This window comes from Emydura macquarii, unplaced genomic scaffold (assembly GCF_026122565.2).
Source record: "Emydura macquarii macquarii isolate MOO-44397 ecotype Brisbane River unplaced genomic scaffold, CSIRO-AGI_Emac_v2 contig_1043, whole genome shotgun sequence".
Taxonomy (NCBI): domain Eukaryota; kingdom Metazoa; phylum Chordata; order Testudines; family Chelidae; genus Emydura; species Emydura macquarii.
Window position 1 is genome coordinate 18,833,530 of NW_027131180.1, and position 19,431 is coordinate 18,852,960.

The following is a 19,431-nucleotide window of genomic DNA, read 5'->3' on the forward strand; positions in this document are numbered from 1 at the left end:
TTATGTCTGTGGAAGAATGTTATGGAGATTTGCTCTCTTCACAGATTTCCATTTAAAACATTGTACCTTTCTACTGCATTGCAGTCTCCTAAATATCTCTGTATATGAGTGACAGAATAGCCAATCACAAGCAAACTTCACTTCCACTGTTAGTTATCAAAATCAGAAAATATATCATAAAGCACTCTCTTTTCAACAGAAATAGCCCATTTTTCCTGGTATAGTCGCAGCTATCCTTAGCATGCATTATTATCTTAAAGGTGAACCAGAGAACTTTAAAACGTACAATTGTTTCAAATCCTGAAACACAATTATATGTAAACACTTAACATATTGTTTTATTAACAGTTATTAAAACAAAATATTTGAAAGACAGTTCTTCCTCTTTTTACCTGTCAAATCCTGAACTGAGGGGATTCTACCCTACAACTGTTGATGACAACACTAAAACAGCAGTGGCTTTTGTGATGTGGGTACAGTGGCTAGAAACCAGACTGAGACCACAAATCAATTTTACATACTCCACAACAGCCAGCAGATTATCCTGATTTCTGGTCCTTACTGACCATTGCCAGAGGTGAACCACTGAGTTAGGTGAAAAAGACTCTGTACCCTTAACAATTCTCTGAGCCATCATACATTCTGACCCAGGGGTTTTCTTATGGATTGGAACCTCACAAACATATGTGACCAAACTAGTCTGCTCATCAGTTAACCTTTGAAATCTGAAAAATCTTTACCCTTTTTTTTCTCTCTGTCCCTTAGGTCTATACAATTTTGATATATTGAATTGCAAGGGTTACATTTTCAAGGCTTTGTGCAAATTTTAGATGATTGATCGCAACTGATTTTAATAGCTATTATGAGGTTCGACCATTTTTAGACCATAAACACAACTATTTTTAGAATTTACTCCAGAAACGTGATTTTTTTCATGTACCCTGAGTTATATAACAATCCTAAAAAACCTAATGGTTTTCAACACAGTGTACAGGGCTTTAGCAAAACATTTCTCATTCATTCAAATAATCCCTGTACACCGGTTATTTATTTCTAAAACAGTGATCTTGCTCCCATGTTATGGCAGCAGTAGAAGGGGGGATCATTACAAATTGGAAAGGGCACCTGGAAAATCTAGAGAAGTAGTTTACAGAATAATATCTCAGCAGCAGTTTTATTCAGCACATTCCTAGGTCACAGTGCCTCTGGCTTAAGTATTGTACACTTACAAGTTCATTCAGATTTAACAGAAACTTCTGCTCTTCAATACTCATCTAGAGTTGAGGCTCATCCAACAAAAAGTAAATTTTAGAACCCACTCGGCTACATTCAGAATGGCTAAAATAGAGCTCCAAGTCAATGATATGTGCTGGAACCATGGACTGTTGAATACTAAGCTAATGTATGTCCTTTTTGAATGTTCATTGTGCAGATATTTGGGCATGAACTATTTCACAGAACTAATATGACCTTGTATTCTTTTGGATCCTAAAATAATCAGTATTCCCCTCAATCTTAATTTACTTCACCCTGGGATCTAAATAATAAATCTATCATAATATTTAGCAATTATAGCTGTTTTTGTCTTTGTGCCATTTCTATCTTGGAAATAATTTACAAACAGTGTCTAAGCAATTTTCATAACCCCAGTGAAGTAGGAAAGTAAATAACATTATAATCAGATTATTGACAGCGAAACTAATGCAGAGGTTACACGCTAGATCTACAAAGGGATTTAGGCATTCCCATGCCCAGTTCCAGAGGGCTAGCCATGTTAGTCTGTATACAGCAAAAACGAGAGTCCTGTAGCACCTTAAAGATTAGCAAGTTTCTGTGGGCATAATGCATCTGACGAAGTGGGTTGCAGCCCACGAAAGCTTGTGCCTACAGAAATGTGTTAGCCTTTAAGGTGCTACAGGTCTCTCGTTGTTTTTCCAATGCCCAGTATTGCAACACCTAACTTTTTGGTGCCTTGCCACCCAGTGGAATCCACAACCCCAAGGGAGGCACCTAGGCTACCTGTTCAATGTAGGGGGGCAGTTAGATGCCTAAGAATGGGATCCACAAAAGGCAGCAAGCTGAACAGGGAGTCACCTAAAACAGCCAATAGAAAATGCCAAGGAGTGGGGTGAATCCTAAGCCCCACCACTCAAAGGGACATAGGGTCCAAAGTCTGGGCTGGAGGAAGGAGTCTCCCTCTGCCTGAGATGCACAGCCAGGTACACTTTCCTGGAGTTAGATGCCTAGGTCCTCTTGTGGATCTAGCCCTAAATGACTTGCCCAAGGCCAAAGAAAGAGTTGGTGCCAGAGCTGGCATTAGCACTCAGGACTTCTTGGTGCCAAGTCCTATGGGCAGACATCTAGACTGCACCTGCCTTTATCAAAGACCAAACGTTTCGGTTGAGAGCTAGTTTAATAACAAAAAGACTGATCCTTAAAATATAAAAGCATCCAAAAGTTTAAATTTTGTAAACCATTACATGAGACTGAATTAAACCAGGAAATAAAGAGCCCTTCCATTTAACAAACGGGAGGATAAACATGGCAAACTATGGCTTTATGTGTGGTTTTGTAATGTTCAGTACAGTATTTTGTGCGTCACCTACAAATGTATTACATTTTGGAAATTTAAAAAATAAAATGGAAATAAATGCATTCATATTGTTCCCCATGCCATTGTCCCTATTAGCTTCCACATTCGGTGCTTGACTTCAGCATGCACAGCCTGGCTTTTCGCTACTTTCCCTTCAGTGCTTCAACTTGGGCATTGATATACGCTGTCTTTTTGCTGTCTCAGAAGATTCATAGAATCAGTCTTTGTTCAGTAAATGTTATGCGTTGTTAAAGAGGTTAATGGTTTACCATCTCTGTTAATAAATCATGTGGGTTTCTGTACGTCATCTCTGGTTATGAGATCATGTCTAGGAGGGTCACTGAAGCCTAGACTGCAAATTCATCCCTGAATATGAATAGTCATTGATTGTGTGATCTATGGAAAAATTGTGCCCCTGTCTTATTCAGCCAAGCAGGGCAGTAAGAGGAATTAAACAGGATTTATTCCTCCCTCTAACTAACACAATTACATTGTAACAGTCCATGGTCCAAGTGCAGCCCAGAATGTATGTTGCCTGCTGCAGACAAGGCCTGATTCAACGCCCATTGAAGTCAGTAGAATGTTTCCCATTGATTAAGTGGGCTTTAGACCAGGCCCAGAGAACTTGGCTTCAAGTCCCTAAAGGTGAAAGTCCACTAAGGAGGGAGGATGCTGCAAAAGTGAAAGTGGCCACAACCTCCCCCTTCAGTGGTGGCCCATAAGACACCAGCCCAGCCCCAAAAGTGGGCAGTGCTCCTCAGGGAGGGGATGTGGTCAAGTCCAGTGATAGGAGTGCTGATGTAACATATCCCCACAGCAACTTAAAGCTACACTTCCTTGGCAAAAAATCCCAAGATCAGGTGTAGATGGTACCACTGCCTGCCCACCCTCTGGGTGAACACATTGTGTTGCTTAGGGGAAATCACTTCCCTGCCCCACTTTGGGTGCACCTAGGCTCCTGAGTCTAAGGACTGATTAGACAGAAAAATGCCTTCTCCTGTATCTTCTGACAAAACATTTTCAGTCATTTACCTATTGTTCCGAAGAGAAACTTCAGCTCTTTATTTATTTATTTATTTTTGTACTCTTATTATTTATCTTACAGTAGCACAAAAGCCTAACTCAATATGAACTCCCCATTGTGCTGGGCAGTGTAGAAAAATTATGAGACAGCCCTGCCATGAAGAGTCTGCAACCTAAGTAGAAAAGAAGATACTATTACCTCTATTTTTCAGAGCGGGAACTGAGACGCAGATCTGGATGAACTGACTTGCTTGTCTGTGGAAAAACCAGGAACTGAGCCCAGAGTAGTCTGAGTCTAAGGCAACAGCTTTAACCACAGGATTAGCATTCCTCTCTAATGTGCAGTGTCCCCTAATTCAACAGGTCTACTTCAATACCAATGTCATCTCCTTACTGCCTGAAACATATCTCACATGTTCATTAAGAAAAACTGAGAGCTTAAATTCAATTCTTATTGCATTTTTTCAGGGAGTTATATGTTCAGCTCTTATTAACAATAACAGAAATTCAGCATCTGACCTCTCGCATATACCTGAGGAAAATTCTTGCCCTGACAACTATTCTCACTTTAAGGTGTGGGTTAGGAAAGCTTTAAATTGCATGGGGCATATCAGTAAATGTTTATAAAAGAATCAGTACTGAGGAACGTTCATAACACGAATATTTCACTTAATCCTAAGGGTGCAGTTCTGTTCCTGGTGTTTCAGCCATCCAATTTTTTCTAAAAGCATTTATAGTGCGCATCATTTGTTCTATGAATGGTTATTCCCCACTCTGTCACACTACCTTACTGTAACAGGTATGTCTTTTTTCAGAACTAAAGGCTTTTCTTGTTTACAGTTACTCAGTGCCAGTGACAAATGGTGCACAAGTTAATGAGACAACATTTCTCAGAAAATCATCCCTTCCCACTACATTTTCCTGTCCTCACAGGCTCTTCTTCTTCTCACAGGGGTGATCTGATTTTCAAATGGGCGTTTTGGTACCTGGGGAAGATTGAGAAGAAAGTGCACATTTCTCCTTCTGCTCTTTCCACCACTGACTATACACCTTGTACTTTATAAATGACAAAATCAGGACACATTACAGCAAGGGATGGGGTGGTAAAAATGTGTTTACTCCCAGGTCCTCCTCATTAATCATTTTTCTAGCTCTATTAGGTATTTTTAAAGCATTCCCACAGGGCCACCTCTTTTTTCTTTTTATCTCCCACTGCAGATTCTCCCACGATGAGTCTTCCTTTCATCAGCTACATAAGAGCTATACCTTGCCCCCCCACACACACACCTCCTTAATTTAGCCCCTGATCAGCAACTCTTGCTTTCTGGACTGATGTCAAAGCATAGACCTTTGTGGCCTCACTGGCTCGGCAAGAGACAGGTCTCTGTGATGTCACTGGTTCAGCACCAACAGCTTGCTGGGAGGATGTTCACTAATTCATCCCTTGAGACTGGCTAGGAGTTAGCAGCCTCTGCCTCTAGCTTGCTCTGCTGGTGTCAAGGGCTATGCCACTTTGACATTACTGACTCACCTCTAGCTTTCTGGAATGAACTCAAGCCAGGTGTCTATGCAGCTGTTGATTAAGTGCTTTGTACCTTGCTGGGCTGATGTGAAGCAACATATTTTTGAGGTCATTGGGTCAGCACTTCTAGCTTAGTAGGATGATGTCCACTTACAAGCCTGTGTGAATTACTGGCTCAGCTATGGTCACCTGCTGTCCCAATTTACTAAGATTGACCCAGTTTGAAGGGATGGTCCCATCATTCTGTTAGCACTGGGGGGTTTGTTCCACTTTCACTAGAGCACTGAGACATCAGGTCACCTCCACCCCAGCAAAAAGATGTGGGGATAGGGAGCGTTCCTAGCTCAGTTTATTGAGTAAAGGGGAGGAAGGGATCTGAGAGGCATGGCTCAGGCACTGCTAGGGTTTTTTCAGCAAAAATTGAGTAGATGGAGACATGGTTCTTTTAGAAGAGAGGAAGAAAAGTAGATGCTGAGCCCACTGCTCCTTTAAGAATAGAGGAGGTAGAAATAGAAGTAAAGGGAACAGGTTCAGAAGGAGGGTTGGCTGGAGGGCTGAGGTTTTCTACAAGCCCAGGAGAGGAGCAGAGATGGGTCACCCATAGCACAGGAGCCTGCACACAGGGAGTGGGGCAGCATTAAATGATTTGGGGAAGGAAGGCAGCATTCATTGGTTTGCAGGACAACTGACTTGTAGGAGATCCAATGTTTTATTGGGGCAGAACTTATTTACTGGATGGAGAGGAAAGGACAGGGTAATGAGAGGTGAGGCCAGCTGACTGGATGTGGCTGCTTAAGGTGGGGTTGAAAGAGGAGAGAGGAAGTGAGTAAGTTAGGAAAAGGAGCATGTTGTTCTGATGGCCAGGCTGAAAGCTGTGTGATGATGACTAGTGAGGAGGAGCTGCAGGCTCACCTGTTCTGGACCTGGACCTGTCAGGATGGGTGAGTGTGCAGGGGAAGTAGGAGGGAGTGGAAATGTCTGGGGCCCAGGAGGTGGGAGGGCTGAGGCAGTGGGGTTAAAAGGAGTAGAGAAGTCAGGGCAGCAGATGGGAGGAAGATCATGGCCAAGGGAAGCATCAGTTTAGGTGAGGTGGAGTTGGTGTTTGTATTTTATCAAGTGATCACCTAGCAGGGGAAAGTTTGCTTTATTTTCTCCCATACCAACTTCCTGCTGTGTGTAGGTGTCCTTGGTTTTCACTTTGTAAGTCTGATCACCCTAGGCCAGCACCCCTAGCTGGCTGGGCTGCTGTGGAAGCTCAAGTCTCTGTGAGGTAACAGAGTGAGGTAACCGATAGTTAAAGCAGATCAAAGTGGGAGGGAGGTGCTCCACAATTCCGATGGCTTTATGACATCATAAAGGGGGATATGTGGGAAAATGTGGGAGGGATACAGCCTAGGGATGAAAAGGGGGATAAGGGAATAAATGTGCGTGAAAGAAGTCTATGTCCCCAGGCAGGCATGTAGCCAGCCAAACAAAGTGACAGTGAGCATGTAAATATGGCACTATGGGAACAACCCTTGTGCTCCCATCCTGTCCCCACCAACACGCCCCACTATGGAAAGCTCGGAAGGCAGAGGGACCTGTCAGGCCCATTCTCTTTCTCCTAAATTCAGTCAAAGAGAGGGGAAGGGTTTCTCATGTTCCCTGAAGGGGGAGGAGGAGTTTGAAGTAGCAGGGTCTGCCTCTTTGCCTCTCAGTCACCTAGCGGGGGACCAGCAGGGAGACATATCATCCCGTAAAAAAAAAAAAATCCAGTAGAAGTAGCTAGGAGATTCCCAACTTGGACAATTCTTCTTCTCCCATTAGGTACTGGTGCTGCTTCACCTGCTAGTGGAAAGGCCTCGAGCCTCATAAATTCTCCAGACAGATATAGCTCCTCCTGTTGCTCCCAACTGAAATTCTGCTGCCTGATGTGTCATTTCTCCAAGCAATGAAGAGGCAGGAGGAAGTGGAACTCTGTGGGGAGCTGAGCTCCCTCAGCCTCTGGAATGGGAGTGGAAAGGGAACACTCTGCTTTTAGAGCAACTTCTGCCATGATCTTCCTTGCATCTGCTTCCCTGACTCCTCTACTTCTTCTATCCCAACACCCCATCATAACCCCCTTCTAAGAAGCTTTAGTAAATTCATTCACTATTCAGAATTATGGAGAAACAAATTTGATACTGCCTGTAATAGATATTTACAGTGTTTTAAAATTTTATAAATTGTGTCCATTATGAGTCATTTAATGGATTAGCAGTGTCCTCCTACCTGTTAGTGAGGCGAATAGGATAAAAATGACTGGAATAAATTTCTGGAGGCTATCCATTGGAGCATTTTCTCCTGTAACCTAGGACAAAAAGGCATCCAGTTGTCATTGGATAGTAATAAAGAAGCTACAAAACATGAATTGTTGAGGAAATCAGTAATATGTTGCTGCTGGTTTTATAACGCTCTAGCACTTAAACATTGGTCCTATCCCTTTGTGTTTTTTACTACACAAATGGTGAGAAGATTAAAGGTGTCAGGTAGAACCTTTTACATAATGAAAATTGATCATAGGCAGCTGGGAGAAATAATTCTGGGTTGTCTGCAATCAAATGTGTACTTGGAGTACATCGTCCATGCTGGTGGTAGTGTTCTAGCAGACTAAAGAACTCAGAGTTCACTCACATCACTGTCATCTAAAGTAATTGGATGGGGTTTGATTCATACCTGAGGCCATCCATGGGATGTGCTTAATCAGTACAACCCCAGGTTTCCTGACTGCACTTCCACTCTGGCCAGCACCACACACTTTTAAAGCTGTTCTGGCTGGCTCTGGGACCCCCAGCATAGTGGGTTTTGTGGTAGTAGCGCTCCTCTGCAACCCCATTTAAATTGGCTTTGTGCCCCTCAGTGTCCTCTGCTAGAATTCACACAGGTTTCAAGCCCATTTTATTGCCTCACAACGAGGCTTGGCAGAATTTGTGTTGGGGGTGGGGGAGGATTTGTAAATTTGATGGCTAATATCAATGTTTATTTTTAAGCATTTTTTATTTGTATCTATTTACATTTTCAGAGTTGTGGGAAATGATGGAGGGATAACACAATGGGGAGGCCAGACAATAATTATGTAATGACAGTAGACACTGAGATTCAAAAAGTTAAAACTTTATAACCATTAGAACACAAATTGTCAATATCAGATGTCAAATTATACAAAGTAAATATCCAGAAACCAAAACTCGAAAAAGTTCTCAAGCAGCATTTTCTTACTTTGCCTGTCAGTAAATTTTGATTATTACTGATGGAAAATACTTTTCCTCCGTTTGCGTGTGTACGGTGAAATCGATGTTTAGCTACCTTTACCAAATAAAAATCTGATGCTTCCAAGCCTACTCATAATGAACCCATATTGGTTATGTTTCCAGAGAATTAAGGACCAAGCAAACTACAATGAATCATGGTTAACACATGATTTTCAAAACCGCTGTTACTTCTCTTATTACTGCACACAATCACACTGCACACAAATCCCATTCAATTGTCAATTATATATTAACAGTTACGTTTCCCTGCAGTTACAATATTTGCTACATTTCTTATTTTCCCAGATCTGACGGTAGCATAATAAGGTGATATTTGCATCTGTACAGTGCAGATAAGGTGACACTTGCCACGCAAGATAGCTACACAACCCTATCTCTGCCCCTGCAGGGAATCAAGAGGAACCGGGAATACATCAGACTACTTACTTCCCCCAACCAAAAATTGCCATTTTCTCTGGGCCCAACACAACTCAGAGTCCTTATTCACACAGTCCAACAAGACTCTCAGTGTACCTCTGTGAGGTGCCATTGATCCTGAGCCTACTAGCTGCTGACTGACAGAGACACAGGCCACATTGAGCTGCATCTCTTGGTTTTCATTTGTACACTCACAATTAAAGAGGCTATCTGTGCATGGGGGGGGGGAGGGTCCTAATATTTCTTTTCTGCACTTGTCTCAGGTCAGACAAATACCCACACTCCCAAAAGTAAACATCTTCTGGCATCCTAAAGAGGGCAGAGTTAAGGTTGTATGGATTGTCTTGTGTGAGACATACCACCTTAGCAATGCATTTCCCAGGTCACATCTACACATGAAGCTGGGCTGTGAGTCTCAGCTCACAGAGACAGGCTTGTGCTAGCTCTCATCAAGTTAACCTACTAAAAATAGTAAATTGGCTGCAGCGGCACAGGTTAAACCCACCCAGACCCCATGAGCATGTACTTGAGGCAGCTAGCCCCTGCCACTACTTGCTGTTGCCCAGGCTACCACGGTTACGCTACTGTTTTTAGCGCACTCGCTCAAACTCTAACACGCTTATAAGGCAGTGGTCCCCAAACTGTGGGGCATGCCACCAAGGAACATTCAGGGGGATGCAACAAGGCCCAGGCCAGCTCCCATGAGGGGCAGGAAGGAAGCACCACCCAGCCCTGCTCTGGCCCCAGCTCCACTGCTGCTCCATCCCCCGCCCCATCCTCAGCTTCAGCCCCATTCACAGCCGGGGGTCCGCTCCTAGCCATAGCCCCAGCCACAACTCCAGCCCTGGCCCTGACCCCAACCTGTGGTCCCGGCTCCCAGCCCTGGCCGCAGCTCTGCTTCTGGCTGCAGCTCCCAGGGGGGTGCAGATCATGTAAGGGGAGTGCAACCCAAAAAGATTGGGGACCACTATTATAAAGAATATGTAGGAGGGACCTTGATTGCCTGTCATGGCTTACACTCTTATGACTTTAGGGAATTAAACTCACATTTAGGAATTGGATGAGGCTCAGAGGACACTGTTTTGTGGCCACAGCCTTTACTCCCTTTAACAAAGTTTTGTTGCGTTTAAATAGCCCTTACTTTGTGGCACCCAATCCCTTACTCCGGAACTTGTTCAAAGTAATAGCACAGCAGTGACATTTTGGGTTCTCTATAAAAATGGGGTATTATTTTTCCTCTCTTTTAAAAGCAAAAAAAGCTGGCATGACCAATTTATTTCTCTTGAACAAATCCTGTGCCTTGCTGTGTTACAGTAAGAGCCTGTATTTAAAGGGTCTGCATTAATTACCAATCGGGACTTTGTGATTATAGCTATGTGAAAAAGGCAAATTTTTGCCTCAGATGAATTTGTAACACCTCCTAGGACCAAAACTTTTAAAGGAATGTGCAGAATGTTTGTGGCTCCCTCCCCTAATGTATTTGTGCTGTGGTTACCTCTTGCAAGACAGCTAGAACTGTGAAATCAGGTCCTGGCAGATGAAATAAAAACAAACAAAAGAGCTTTTCAGTGCATTTATGTGTAATTTAAAGCCTAGTGTTTGTTTTTGTTAATGAGTCATGGTCTTAGACATGTTTGATTTTTTTGTATATATCTATATTCTGAAAGCATTTCAGTTTACTTTAGCTACATGCTTACTCTCACATTTTGTGGGGTGAAAAGTCTGAATTATGCAGCTGAAAAAGACAGGCTCCAATTCCTAATAAAAATGGATCTTCTGTCTTCCATCTACAGCATTTATTCTTACCACACAAAATCTGGCAATTTTTGCATGTAATTATCTTCAGTATTAATAGAAATAGAGCTAAAACCCCAGGCAGCAAAATTGAAATTAGTAACCTGCACTTTCTGTTGTACCTATGCAACTAGAGCAAATTCCATGATTTCAAATTTTGTTTTTCTTCTGAATTGGAATAAAAACCAACATTACAATTTCCTGCTTAATTAAATTTTCAAAAAAAAAAATTAATTTGGGGGTCAGTCAAAATATTTTGTTTCAATAAAATCAAAATGTTTTGTTCCAATTTTGACTTTTCAAACATTATCTATTATATTGCCATTTATAATAGAATATAAAATAATGAAATGAAAAATCATTTTGAAACTAAAAAAATCATAGAATCATAGAGTATTAGAGTTGGAAGGGACCTCAGGAGGTCATCTAGTCCAACCCCCTGCTCAAAGCAGGACTAACCTCAGCTATATCATCCCAGCCAGGGCTTTGTCAAGCCTCAGCTTTAAAACCTCTAAAGATGGAGATTCCACCACCTTCCTAGGTAACCCATTCCAGTGCTTCACCACCCTCCTAGTGAAAATTTTTTTCCTAATGTCCAACCTAGACCTCCCCAACTGCAACTTGAGATCGTTGCTCCTTGTTCTGTCATCTGCCACCACCGAGAACAGCCTCGCCCCATCCTCCCTGGAACCCCCTTTCAGGTAGTTAAAGGCCGCTATCAAATCCCCCCTCATTCTTCTCTTTTGCAGACTAAACAAGCCCAGTTCCCTCAGCCTCTCCTCATAAGTCCTGTGCTCCAGCCCCCTAATCATTATTGTTGCCCTCCGCTGGACTCTCTCCAACTTGTCCACATCCTTTTTGTAGTGGGGGGCCCAAAACTGGACACAATATTCTAAATGCAGCCTCACCAATGCCGAATAGAGGGGAATAATCACTTCCCATGACCTGCTGGCAATGCTCCTCCTAATGCAGCCCAATATGCTATTAGCCTTCTTGACAACCAGGGCACACTGCTGACTCATATCCAGCTTTTTATCCACTGTTACCCCCAGGTCCTTTTCTGCAGAACTGCTGCCTAGCTCGTCGGTTCCCAGTCTATAGCTGTGCAAGATGGTCAGTTCTGATAAGGTTGAAACATAATGTTTTGCCATTATTCAAATGTTTCATTTCATTTTTTTTTCCTAAAAAAAATTTTGATGAATTTAATACATTCCCACAGAACATCTCAATTTTGACAAAACAACATTTTCAGAAGGAATGCCAATTAATTGGAAAAATATCAACCACCTACTCATACAACTCATATGAACTTAATATTGCATAGTCCTTAAGACAAAATTTTGCTTTATGTATTTCTTGTACTTGCAGATCCTGGGCCAGCTCCTGCACTTATTAAACTCAGTGACAAAAAATGAATACTTTTAAATAAATAGGAGCAGGATCTGGACTCCTGCATTCATGTATAGTCATATAGTCATTTACACCAGTGCTGACAGGATGTAAAATGCACCCATTGCAATCTGGTAGTATTTTACACCCACTTTGCACTCACCATGTACTGAGGTAAACAACTCCAGCTCATGAAGAATAATGGAGAATCAGGGCTGACACATATAAATGAGTACGAACTGAAAAGAAACATGGAATTTAAGGCTCAGCTCAAGCTTCATACTCGCAAGTGAGTGTAACAAAGTTAGCTTTTGGTATGCTAGATGCTTCTTTATTGATCCGTGAATAAAGACTGAAGACATGTAAAGAGAGTTGCACAGTGAACGCTAAGGCTCTGATCCTGCCCTGAGCCCTATGGGACCTCTGTGCCCACAAGAGCCTTATTGAAATCAGTGTGGCTCTGTATATTCTGTTCTGTTCTATAAAGGTTCTTGTGCTGCACTCATCCCTATAGAATCCGAGCACCTTCCAGTAGTGCATTAAGTGATGTTACTAACTTACATGGACGCGACAACACACCCAAGCTGAGCTGGCTGCAAGCTCCAGCCTAAGTTAAAGCTGAAAAGTGAATATAAGAACAACATACCATCATACTCCCTGTTCCCACGGGTACTTGCATTTTGTGTACTTAGTTTTTTTAAGCTGTATTTCATACCCAATTCCTACCTTGTGCCAGAATACTTAACGGTTAACTGGTAACACAGTTAGAAAAACCAAAAGCCTTTCTCAAATGCCATTTCTAACCCTAGGACATATTTTTAAGACTACTAACTCCAATTTAGATTGATTCTGATTAAATTATTTTATTTGATTGTAAAAATCCATTATAAGATCATTAATCCATTTAAAAATAAACACAAATGAAGTTTTCTTACCCTTTCTGTAAAGTCTTAGATAAATTCTCAGATATTCTCACATGAATAAAAATCAACTTTCAGTGGCACCTGGATGCAAATAACTCCTCTCTCTCTCACACACACACACACACACACACACACAGAATGACTCTCAAAAGGGTTGATTTCTCTTTACCTTTCTGATGGACGACCTTAAAGAAAATATGTCAGTGTAATTTTTGTTCACTGCGTGTCATGGCTGTGCTTTGCAGTGACAATGTATTCATGATAAGATAAGGTTAGATTCCACAACCAATGTGCATATCCCTTTATTAATGATTAACAAGTAGAACTAAGTCAACGCCTTGTGATGTGAATCCAGGAACAAACATCACATAAATCTGACCTGAGCAGTTAGATTGGTGATGATACCTATTGCCATAACTAAGGATTGCTCAGCTTCATTGCCTAGGGTTGAACTATTAGATAATTCCAGTGTGAGCACTAGCGCTTATTGTGATTAGCAACAAATCCAGAGTTATTCCATGGACTTATTGGGGTTTATTGTGTTTATATCAGCAGAAAGCAGAGCAGAAACTGGCCTTTAACTTGAAGTGTATTTTTCAAAAAGCTAGTCAGAAAATTTCAGTTTTAAAATGTTTGTGATGGAAAATACAGTTTCTGCAAAATCCAAATTTTCTACGGGAAAAATTTCAATTTTCCTGATTTTTTTTTTTTTATTTTATTTTACATTGGGAAAAACCTAAATAAAATATAAACAGTAGGTCAGGTGAGCTAAATCAAAATATTTCTCATAGACTTTAAGGCTAGAAGAGATCATTGTGATCACCTAGTCTGACCTCCTGCACATTGCAGGCCACAGAACCTCACCCACCCACTCCAGTAATAGACCCATAACCTCTGGCTGAGCTACTGAAATCCTCAAATCATGACTTCAAGTTGCAGAGAATCAACCATTTACACTAGTTTAAACCTGCAAGTGACCCATGACCCATGCAGCAGAGGAAGGCAAAAAAAACCCAGGGTCTCTGCCAATTTGGGAAAATTCCTTCCTGATCCTAAATATGGTGATCAGTTGGACCCTGAGCACATGAACAAGACCCACCAGCCAGACCCTGGGAAAGAATTCTCTGTAGTAACTCAGAGCCCTCCCCATCTTGTGTCCCATCACTAGCCATTGCAGATATTTGCTGCTAGCAGTCACAGATCAGCTTCATGTCATTGTAGGCAGTCTCATCATTCCATCCCCTCCACAAACTTAAGCTCAGTCTTGAAACCTGTTAGGGTTTTTTTTGCTCCCATTGTTCCCCTTTCAGTTTGCACTTTGACATTAATCTGTTTTCTGAGCTACCATGGTGCCTCATGAAAATTGCAAATTTCTGCTACGGGCTGGGCTCCCTGGCTTTTCCTACATTTCTTATGATCACCATGATTTCCTATCTGGTTTAACCAATGCAGTGCATCATGGGAGTCACATGATTGCACCAGGAGGTATAATCCAGGTGGAGACTCAGTCAATAGGTGAGAATGGATGTGTGAGTCACATGAACTTCAACTCCCATGAGGCACTGCTACAGCTCATCTGAACACAGATTAGTATCAAACTAACCTGAAATGAACTGAAACATTTTGATTCAGGAATGTTAAAACATTTCATTTCAGTATTTCCATATTGAAGGTTTTTGGAATTTCTGTGAAAAAAAAAAATCAATATTTCACTTTTGGGATGAAATATTTGTTTGAAATATCAGAATTTTCCATTTACGCAAATTCAGATTTTTGACTAGCTCTAATGTTTTACTTTTCTTCACTTTTCCAAACATCTTTGCTGATGTGCTTTTGACATCATAGTAGATGAGTTTGGTTTTTTTAAAAAAAACCTTATCCTCTCAGCCAATAAATCTAACTAATTCCTTATATGTATCAAATGTGTACATTTATGAACACTTATGGTTCTAACTGTCTGAAGCCAGAGTAGGAGGATGGAAGGCAGAGAACAGGTGCCATCCTGCATTGCCTCAGTAGGAGAGGGGCATCTGAAGAACATCTTTAAAATATTTTTTTGAATCTCAAATTAGTTTTCAGGGAGGCTTTCTGAATGAACATCTCTTTGTGAAATGGTCAGAGGGACTTCAGTGGCTACTTTAAAATGCTTTAAAATTTATTTTAAATTTGATATAATCACCCTCTTGATTTGTCACTTCAGCCACTTCACCCCTCTCTTTGTCTTCCTCCACTCCCTCTCCCCTCTCTATTGCATCAAACACAACTACTTGTCTTCACTCTTAAATCCCTTCATGGCCAATCATCTCCCTACCTGTATCATATAGAGTTGCTGATCATTGCCTCTGCTCTGCCAATGAGGATAGTCTTTATCTCCCATGGGTACAATTTTCCCCTCAGACATCTTTATGCTTTCTCCTATGCCATCTCCTAAGCATGAAAGGAGTTTCCCATAAAAATCCACAAAGGCACTCTATTATTCTACTTTAAATTCCTCCTTAAAACTCCGCTCAGCCCTGATACCTACAGAACACTCACACAATGCTTAGACAGCTGGTCTGCAGTTATTGCTGTTTATTACACTAATTGTGATCACTGCACTCAAATTATTGTCTATTATCAACAAGTTTTGTTTTCTATTTGTTGTCTATTATCTTCAAAAAAGGGAAGAAGGAGGATCTGTGGAATTACAGACCTGTCAGCCTCACCTCAGTCCCTGGAAAAATCATGGAGCAGGTCCCCAAGGACCATTTTGAGGCACTTGGAAGAGAGGAAGGTGATCAGGAACAGTCAGCATGGATTCACCAAGGGCAAGTCATGTCTAACCAACCTGGTTGCCTTTTATAATGAGGTAATTCGCTCTGTGGATGTGGGGAAAGCGGTGGACGTGATATACCTGGACTTTAGTAAAGCTTTTGATACGGTCTCCCACAGTATTCTTGTCAGCAAGTTAAAGACGTATGGGTTGGATGAATGAACTATAAGGTGGATAGAAAGCTGGCTAGATCATTGGGCTCAATGGGTAGTGATCAATGGCTTAATGTCTAGTTGGCAGCCGGTAACAAGCAGAGTGCCCTAGGGATCGGTCCTGGAGCCAGTTTTGTTCAACATCTTCATTAACGATCTGGAGGATGGAGTGGATTGCACCCTCAGCAAGTTTGCAGATGACATTAAACTGTGGGGAGTGGTAGCTGGAGGGTAAAGATAGGATACAGAGTGACCTAGACAAATTGGAGGATTGGGCCAAAAGAAAGCTGATGGGGTTCAACAAGGACGAGTGCAGACTCCTCCACTTGGGATGGAAGAATCCCATGCACTGCTACAGACTGGGGACCAAGTGGCTAGGCAGCAGTTCTTCAGAAAAGGACCTGGGGATTACAGTGGACAAAAATCTGGATATGAGTCAGCAGTGTGCCCTTATTTCCCAGAAGGTTAACAGTATATTGGATTGCATTAGTAAGAGCATTGCTAGCAGATTGAGGGAAGTGATTATTCCTCTCTATTCAGCACTGGTGCGGCCTCATTTGGAGGATTGTGTCCAGTTTTGGGGCCCCCCACTACAGAAAGGATGTGGACAAATTAGAAAGAGTCTAGCAGAGGGCAACAAAAATGATTAGGGGGATGAAGCACATGACTTATGAGGAGAGGCTGAGGGTGTGACCCATCCATGCCTAGGGTAGAGGTAGAAGGTCCCTGCTAGGGCACGGCACTGGGGACGCTCCCTCTGAGTTACTCTCAGAGGGAGGCCACACCTCCCAACACCTACAGCTCTGAGGAGTCCAGATTACAGGGGAATAGTCTCTCGCCCCTCAGGGCGCACGGTCAGTCTAGGGTCTGGCCCACTGTCAGGGAAAGTCCAGCCATGGGAAATAATATCACCCCTCAGCCCGGGCAAGGAAGCAGTCTCTTGCCTAGCCCTCAGGAAGGCAGGTAAGCAAACCCACGTAGGCTCGAGCACTTGGAAGGGTGAGCGGCAGTCTATGGCCCGGCCCTTAGGCCGGGCAGGACAGGCAGTAAGGGACAGGTTCTGGCACTAGCCGGCATCCACCCCAGGTCAGGGCGAGGGGAGGGGGACACAGGCCCACCCATCTCCACTGCGTCCCAGCCCAGGGTCCTGTCAGGGCTCCAGCAGAAACACGCCGACTCACCGCGAGCCTCAGCTCAGCCATACAACAGTTGGCTTCCCTGGGCATCTTTCTCCCACCCTATGTCTAGAGTACCTGGGCTTCGTTGCCTTCCTCTGGGTTGCTGAGTTCGGGGGCGTGTGGGAGTCCCACAAATCCCTCCCCGTCAATCGGTGGCAGGTCTGGAAACTGTGCTGGGTCCTCTGCGGAGGGCAGTTCCTCCACGTCCTCAGGCTCCTAGGCAGTGGGCAGCTCGGGCAGGCCTTCCTCCGAGTCCCAAACAGCAGGCAGCTCCTTTGGGTCCCAGGCAGCAGGCAGCTCCTCTGGGTCCACAGGGCCCCACGCTGTGGGTAGATCCAGCAGCTTCCCCTCTGCACAGGCATCTGGTACAGCCCTAGATTCAAGTCCCAAGAGAGAGGTGTCCTTCTCCTTTGGCCGCCAGGCTCTGACTGAGCGAGCAGGCCTGAGTTTTAAAGGCCTAGCCCCACCCACCTGCTTCTGGTCAGGTGTGATCCTTCTGGGTTCAAACCCCCAGGGTGGGTTTGGCTCTCCCTCTGAGTCAATCTCTGAGGGAAGCCACACCTCCCAGCTACAGTAGACCACCTAAAAATGCTAAGGTCAGGGCAGGCTCCAAAAGGAGAGCAGATTCTCCCCGCACTGGTGGGTGACACTGAAGTCAGAGTTCCAACCAGCCACAAAATGCCTCTGATTCCCCACACTGGTTATCAAGAAGCTAAAACAAAATATACACAGCCCCTTTTACCGCATTTCAGTCCCTGGCTCCTAATCAGCCTCTAGGTCCAGTAAAGAGATAAGTTATTTAAAACTCTATGCTCTTTACCAAAAAGGTTCTCCTGAGCCCAAAGGGTCAGCCACCTTGCCAGATCAATATAACTTTGAATCTTACCCAAAATACCACACTGCCAGCCAATCCTTTAGTAACTAAAACTAAAGGTTTATTATAAAAGGAAAGAAACAAACTATTAGAGAAATGTTAAATGACTAAAGCAATCAGATACATACAAATGATTTGCAAGTCCATATATATCAAGTTTCCAGTAGAAATGTGGAGTTTTCAGGCTTGTATAGTCCCTCTGGCGTACATCCAGTACCTGGATGGGTCTCATTCCTTTGTTTCACAGCTTCAGTTGTAGATGAGTAGTTAATCCAGAGGTAGGTGAAGACTGAACGACTGAAGACCAAATGGTTGTGGTGCAGCTGCCTTTTATGTCCCTAAGTCTTTGCCATGCTGCTTGTGGAAATGTCCACAAATAAGATGGAGTCGAAGATCACATGAGAAAGTCTTGGTGACTCATCAGGTGTAGCCCCAACTTCTCTCCCCAGGCCCATTGTACCTGTGAGTGCCCTTAATGGGCCATTAAGCAGCTTATTGCTGCTGCCATCCTGTCTGGGGAGTCACCCAGAAACACAGCACAAATTGAAATACAGATACATCAAACATATCCATAACTTCCAATGCAAATATGACACATAAACAATATTGTAAGCCAGGTCTGAGTGTCTCAGTGGCACTCTCCCTGCTCAGCAGCTGAAAGGGGGACACTTTATTTGCATGGGCTTTGTATCTGCATGAGTACAGTTAAGTATTTAGCTTAACTTACCTAGGTGCTGAGCATAATGGGAAATGGTTAGCAGAGCTGGTTTTGGGCTACAAACCACTTTTGTGTTAACTGCTGGGGTAATGAAATGTTGTCCTTCAATTGTATAAACAGGTGTCAGCAAAACTGTGCTTAGTCTGTTATGATAAAATCTGCACCCTAAACTAAATAGAGCTCCACAAAGGTGGCAGACAGATGTTTCAGCCTGGAAACAAGGGGAGGTGGAGTAGTCTTCTATTGGGATTGCACTGGCCCCAGCAAAGGGCTGTTCCTCCTCCCCCCCCCCGAGTGACTCTCTCTTCCTGTTGTTAAAAGGTAGAATTAATGACTCATCTTAGAGTCTTTTGTTTCTTGACAGCAGGGACATTGCCTGTATGTCAGCAGAAGGTTTATCTATGAGCTGAAATCACTAAGAACTGAACCAGTAGAGGATCTGGGAAACCTTGCCTGATAACTAACAGAGCTGAGTGAGCACCAGGTGCAGTTGACAGAGAGGCCAGCACAGTTGGTGCCAGTCCGGTGCAGTCAGCGCCAGTCCGGTGCAGTCAGCGGGAACCAGCTATGGTCGGTGTCAGCAGTTGGTGGGAAACAGGCATGGTTGCTGCCAGCGGTTGGGGACTCAGCAAGGTCTGTGTCAGACAGGAGTGGCATGGGGGTGGAGCCACACCACAGAGGTGGACATTGCAACTATGACGGTCAGTACAGGTGGAAGAAGGAAGGGAGAGGTGAAGGACATGCCC

At 43.3% G+C, this 19,431-nt stretch overlaps 1 protein-coding gene across 4 annotated transcripts in view; it reads right to left on the minus strand.

Moving 5' to 3' along the window:
• IGSF5 (immunoglobulin superfamily member 5) overlaps positions 1-13,230 on the minus strand; it is a 52,800-nt gene extending 39,570 nt beyond the window's left edge. For 2 of the 4 annotated variants that reach the window (XM_067545229.1, XM_067545227.1), the window contains exons 1-2: positions 13,121-13,230; positions 7,389-7,467 (exon numbers count right to left, since the gene is read on the minus strand). In XM_067545229.1, the coding sequence (XP_067401330.1) occupies positions 7,389-7,446 (58 nt within the window). In that variant the 5' untranslated portion in view covers positions 7,447-7,467; positions 13,121-13,230. Of the gene's footprint in view, positions 1-7,388; positions 7,468-12,963; positions 13,097-13,120 lie in introns of those variants that run through there. The other 2 variants (XM_067545228.1, XM_067545230.1) reach the window with 2 other exon arrangements.
• Between the last annotated feature and the right edge of the window lie 6,201 nt (positions 13,231-19,431).